Raw genomic sequence first — 5509 nt, 5'->3', positions numbered from 1 at the left:
GTTTTCTGCTCCGATGACCGTGTAAGTGTAAACTTTCACTGGTTTATTTCAAGTGTTGTTGTGTCAAATAAAGTGTGGTCTTTGACTATAAACTGTGCGAGTCCTGCGTGTATTCGAACTTCCGGGACCTAAATGATATAAAAAAGTTACATTCATATGAGTTGTTTATTCTTTTTCGAAACTTGCACAGTCCTGCTGTCAATGTTGTCCGCGTGACTAAACGTTTGAAGCTTATCTAGACAGTTACCACGTAACATATCTTAGTTCTTTATCTCCATAACAAAACAAACTTTGATGATAATACATAATTTTTACTAAGATTTTTCAATTAAAACTCTTCAAAAAGCTCTTTCTGAAAAACTTGTATAACGATGCCTCCTTCGGTTTTAAAACCTGGAAAGTAAATCATTTGTACAAATGGCACCATCTATCCTCCTGCACCTTGAGGTGACCTTCAAGATGATTCTTTGTGACTTAAGTTTCCTTGGCCTTGTTCTTCTCAGCTAAGAAGAGTCCCCATTTCTGGTCCCCAGCTTTGGTCCGAATCAGCTTGTTGGTCCATCCGTCAATCAAGTACTTGAAATCATCCTCGCTGAAATCCTTAAAAACAAAGTGCGTATATATACATAAACATGTTACAATGTGGGGTTTTTTTGTTGGTTGGTTTATGTCCATTTGCTTCGCGTGAAAAATAAGATATTGGGAGTAACAGTGGTCTGTGAGTCTCAATGGGCTCAGCAACATGTGGCAGCAGATGCCCAAACTGTTCGAATTCTGAGTATGCGCAGATCTCCGGGAATGAAAAAAAAAGATCCTTCCAATTAAATATATGTAAAAGTAATATTGCGCGTTACGCCCCAACTGGTTGACAAAAAGAGGGAGCATCACACATTTTTCGAATGGGGACTAATGGTGGGGTGGCGCAAACGCGTTTGTGCGTCTGCCCGATAGTGCACAATTCCAAACCCGTTTGCCAACCAAAAGGCTACAAATAAAGAATAAAATTATTCGTACACACGGTTGTATGTAATCAGCGTATTTAAAAGGAAGGGCCATCGATCTCTACCAATATTCATGAAGATCAATTGGAAGAGCTATAATGTCACCCGGCAACTCTGCTGCCACTTAAAGCGTTTAATAAAGTCCTGGATGAATTTTAGAAAGCGTGTAAGTTGATAAAGAAAAAAAATGTCTAGACGCAGATTTCTACATGTTTCTTTTTGTCCAATCGTCCTTACCTTCATGAATTCCTCTTTGTTGTTCTCGACTCTGGTTTTCTCTCCTTCCAAGGCCTCAATGAATTGCCAGGTTCGATCCTCTGCGTTCACACTCACGAAACCAGCTTCTTCGAGCAGCTGGAAAAAAAGGATATCAGAGATCATTTTCAAGTCACATTAAATTTTGTGAAAATTTGAAAGAAGATGTAACACTGGTTTTAGGTCAGCTTTTCCAGTTTTCTATAGAGTCCTTAATATTTACAATACAATTCATCATCGTCCAAAACAATAGACCTTTATCATGGTGTCACCATACTGGTCATGTTCCCCGTTTCCAATAACAGTAATAATTGCTAACATTCATTGCACAAACATGGCACCAGACTATATTTCGTCCAGCGTTAATTTGGTTACAACTAATCTTGGAATGGAGTAAAATCAAAATGGCCACACCGTGGTAAAGGTCTATACCACCCTGTACATAGAACAGTCATCACATTCAATACATGGTACCGCCTACGTTTATTGTCGACATCATACTTCATACTTTCAGTGTCAAAACTGTATTAGCACCCGGAGATGGGGCAAGGGGAACACCCTCTCCTAAACATACAATGTTAACCAGGAATAAATTATGCACTGATATTTAGTTACCTTTCCGTATTGTTCTGGGGTATACAGAGTGTAACCACGCTGAGCAACGTACATCTTGAAGGTTTCAGTGTGAGGCAAATCACCACAGCAGTAGTCCGATATGAGCAGCTTTCCTCCAGGCTTCAACCATGTCTTAAAAAAGGAAACGAAGTTTGACAATTTAGGGAGGTTTCGCACGCGAACGGATACGCATACGCATACGTTTAGCTATCCATCCGTAACCTACTTAAGTGTAGCAAGCAGGGCCCAATTTTGACTCTCGGTTGAAAAAGCCGCGCGGCCGGGTGCGATTTTGACTCGAGTTATTAATTACTAAATGCAAATTTGGAGAGTAAAATGGTTATTAACCGGTATCTGCGATGTCTATTTGGCCATAAAAAGGTTATAGTTGACATATTGAGATCATCGCTTTACTGGCTCTTTAAACACACCATTTTCCTCTTGTGCAGAAGCACCCCTCGAAATCCTGAACGCATGAAGACACAAAAGAAGTGGAGGAAGGCCTTTTTAAGCCACAAATCGAGCATCAAATTTTGTTACCGTCATCTTGTGCAAAAGCACCCCTACATCGTTCATGAATTCCGGTGACTTCAGAGCGACATTGAATACAGACAATACGATGGGATGGGCCTACACCATGCCACATCTCGTGCACCAAACGTATTTTCTTTCGTTGTCTTGTTCTATGTTCCAACTTTCTGATAACAATTCCTTACATTGATTATTACCAGAACAATGTTGAGTTCTTTGCCCAGCCTCAAGAATTTGTTACATCTATAATTGGGTCATGTGGATGGGGAAAGGTACACTACGCCTATTTGAGGAGCAGAAAATCTTATATCACATTTAAACACATAAAATATGGCCGTCCGGGTGTTACAGAAATAATATTGATAAAAATCGTAAATTTATTGATTTGGTTTTAAGATTTTATAGCCAATATCAAAGTGTAAAAATGGTGCATCGAATGGCTTGCGTTTGGGCAATCATTAAATAAAAACAAACATTAAAAAAACTGTCATATTGTGCGTATTCCACCTCGGCGATTTTTAAACAGATGAAATATAGTCCTTTAAGCAGTAAAATCTTATAACGATTTGTAAAGCCAATTTTCTTTAAAATCACTGGAATTTGTAAAGTTGGACTTGCATCGTCATAAAACAAACAGGAGGATACGTTTTTGGAATCACTCATCATCCGAAGGCATGAGGTTAAACAACTCGACAACATTAAAGACAGTGGACACTATTGGTAATTGTCAAAGACAAGGCTTCTCACTTGGTGCATCTCAACATATGCATAAAATAACGAGTTCAAATCGGTCGTTAAAGTTGCGAGATAATAATGAAAGAAAAATTACCCTTGTCACACGAAGTTTTGTGCTTTCAGATGCTTGATTTCGAGACCTCAAATTCTAAATATGAGGTCTCGAAATCAAATTCGTGGAAAATTACTTCTTTCTCACAAACTACGCCACTTCAGAGGGAACCGTTCTCACAATGTTTTAGACTATCAACCTCTCCCTATTACTCGTTACCAAGGTTTTATGCTAATAACTGTTTTGAGTAATTAGGCTACCAATGGTGTCCACTGCCTTCAAACCACTTTTACCTTGATTGGCACTGGACACTCCTGCTAAAGATAAGCTCAAATCCAGTTCCGGCATTGTCGGCATTATGTTCTCCGGTCACTGTGCCTTGAAACACGGCGTTGTAGTAGGCTGGGTTACGGTAAACAGTCGGATTGAAGTCCCTCTTCTTGTTCCCTGTCATTATTTTTTCCAAAGAGACACTTTAAATCATCTCCAAAGTTTGAGTGATTTATGATCACAATAATATGTTAGACATACTTGTAGTTTTATTCAAAGTTGATTTTATAATTAAAGGAATAGTGGACTCTCGAGTTCTTCTTCTGCAGAGAAAAAAAGTGTTCCCAATTTCATCCAAAGGAGCTCAAACGTGTGAAAATGCAGTTGGCTTGACCTTTCCCAAGAATGCACAATGAGCGTGCGTAATTACCACTACATACGGATCCGCACAAAATGAGGAAACATCGTGCCTATTTGCAGGGCCTTTTATAAAGGCAGGACGTGTACGCACGTCTGTGCCTAATACTGGGGACGGCGTTTGCCTACTAATGTCTGTCCGCATACATCAGGAGAAATGGTGGATGAAACATTGCCTTTCCTGTATGAACTTGCTTGTAAACACTTTCTTGCATTGATCAATTTGCCGACAACTCGCCATATACAACACTACACAAATGGATTAGTCTTAACCCAAGATGTCAAGCGATCAATTAACACCAACAGTAGTACATAGTATACTATGCACTGGCGACTAAGCAGGAAAGCGCCCTTTGTTGACCATGTATACAAACCCTGTGAAAAAGATGGCGGCCGACGCATTAGAGATATTTTTCCACGAGAAAAAAAACTCTTTAATTTTTATAACCGAAATGTAACCTTTAGTAAATTCTCTTTTAGCTAATATAATAAAGTAATCATACTTAACAGTTTTAATTTATGGCTTTTTGTGGATTTTAAATGCATATTGAAGGCGAGTTGACAGCACCAAGCGAGTTGACGGCAAATTGACAGCAAGTGATACAGTACTCAGTAGGAGATGTGACACTTGACTTAGCCTTTTTCATTTGCACAAGCTGCCCTTTTTGTTACGACGCAAACTTTGTTTACTTCTTGCTTGTTTACGAAAGATTGTGCCCGACCTGCCAATTGTGGCACTGAACTCAAAGCCATGCGCACATATGACTTATGAGCTCACACTACAATTGGTACATTGATCACATCGCCAGTGCAGAACTTGGAACTTATTTTTGGAAAATATTTTCATCCATGGATATAATATTGTTAGCTGTTAACTTATTGAAAGTGTAGTGGGGGACACTTAGCCGTAGATTAGATAATATGATCGAACAAACAGGGTAAGAAATACAGATAAGTTTAGTATTCACTTGTTTTAGTCAAACTGTTGTTCGCATTGTAAAGAAAGAAGCATACCCAGGACGTCACTCACTCACTGCAGTGGCACTGACTGACGACTGACGTCCTACCACTACCACCACTGGTGGCACTACACGCACTAGGGCTAAGATGTATGAACTATACATGTAAACCTTATTTTATACGGTTTCTAGAAGTAGGGTCATGCACCCTGCTGAAGCAGAATTGAAAGGTAGAATTTGAATCGCCCCAAGCAAAAGGTCATTAATTAATAATACGACATTATTACTCATTTGCGTTATTTACGGAATTCATTATTTACTACAAATATTATGATTAACAATAATGTAATACAATTCTGACTTACCTTATCGGTTGTAAATTATCTTTGGGGCATGCAGATCCCAGTCCCACAGTAGACAACAGTTTACTACACACCACGCTTGTATTGTATTTGTATACAAAGTGAGTGGAGTTATAGTTGCACAATGCCAACGCACACGTGTAAATTTCACTTCCGGGTTGGAGGGCAACTTAACTGTCACTGGAGGGCGCTGTATAATAACCTCCTGCCAGGATCAGGAGGCAGTTTTTTGTTTTGTTCCACATGCTGGCTGCTAGCACTTGCGACGGCCAGCGTTTGGTACGAAAAAAAAAAAAATGCTGCCATGAGTAG

At 39.3% G+C, this 5509-nt stretch overlaps 1 protein-coding gene across 2 annotated transcripts; it reads right to left on the bottom strand.

Annotated features, from left to right (window-relative positions):
- Positions 1–368: 368 nt before the first annotated feature.
- On the bottom strand, positions 369–5287 carry LOC117296901 (phosphomethylethanolamine N-methyltransferase-like). Of its 2 annotated transcripts, XM_033780005.1 has the most exons (5): positions 5201–5287; positions 3483–3636; positions 1872–2003; positions 1239–1355; positions 369–600 (listed from the first exon to the last, which is right to left on the bottom strand). In XM_033780005.1, the coding sequence occupies exons 3-5, from the start codon at positions 1923–1925 to the stop codon at positions 475–477; spliced, it is 297 nt and encodes a 98-aa protein (XP_033635896.1). In that variant the 5' UTR covers positions 1926–2003; positions 3483–3636; positions 5201–5287; the 3' UTR covers positions 369–474. The 2 variants fall into 2 exon arrangements, with proteins under 2 accessions (XP_033635896.1, XP_033635897.1); XM_033780006.1 differs by lacking the exon at positions 3483–3636 and having other exon boundaries at positions 5201–5219.
- Positions 5288–5509: the final 222 nt, after the last annotated feature.

This window comes from Asterias rubens, chromosome 11, assembly GCF_902459465.1.
Source record: "Asterias rubens chromosome 11, eAstRub1.3, whole genome shotgun sequence".
Lineage (NCBI taxonomy): Eukaryota > Metazoa > Echinodermata > Asteroidea > Forcipulatida > Asteriidae > Asterias > Asterias rubens.
This window is presented reverse-complemented; position numbering and strand designations above follow the sequence as displayed.

Excerpts from the sequence above, each read along its gene's own strand:
- LOC117296901 (XM_033780005.1), bottom strand. The coding sequence starts at position 1,925 with ATGTACGTTGCTCAGCGTGGTTACACTCTGTATACCCCAGAACAATAC. Across the intron at positions 1,356-1,871 it reads CCCCAGAACAATACGGAAAG|CTGCTCGAAGAAGCTGGTTT; the intron begins GTAACTAAATAT and ends CTTTTTTTCCAG. Across the intron at positions 601-1,238 it reads ACAAAGAGGAATTCATGAAG|GATTTCAGCGAGGATGATTT; the intron begins GTAAGGACGATT and ends TTTGTTTTTAAG.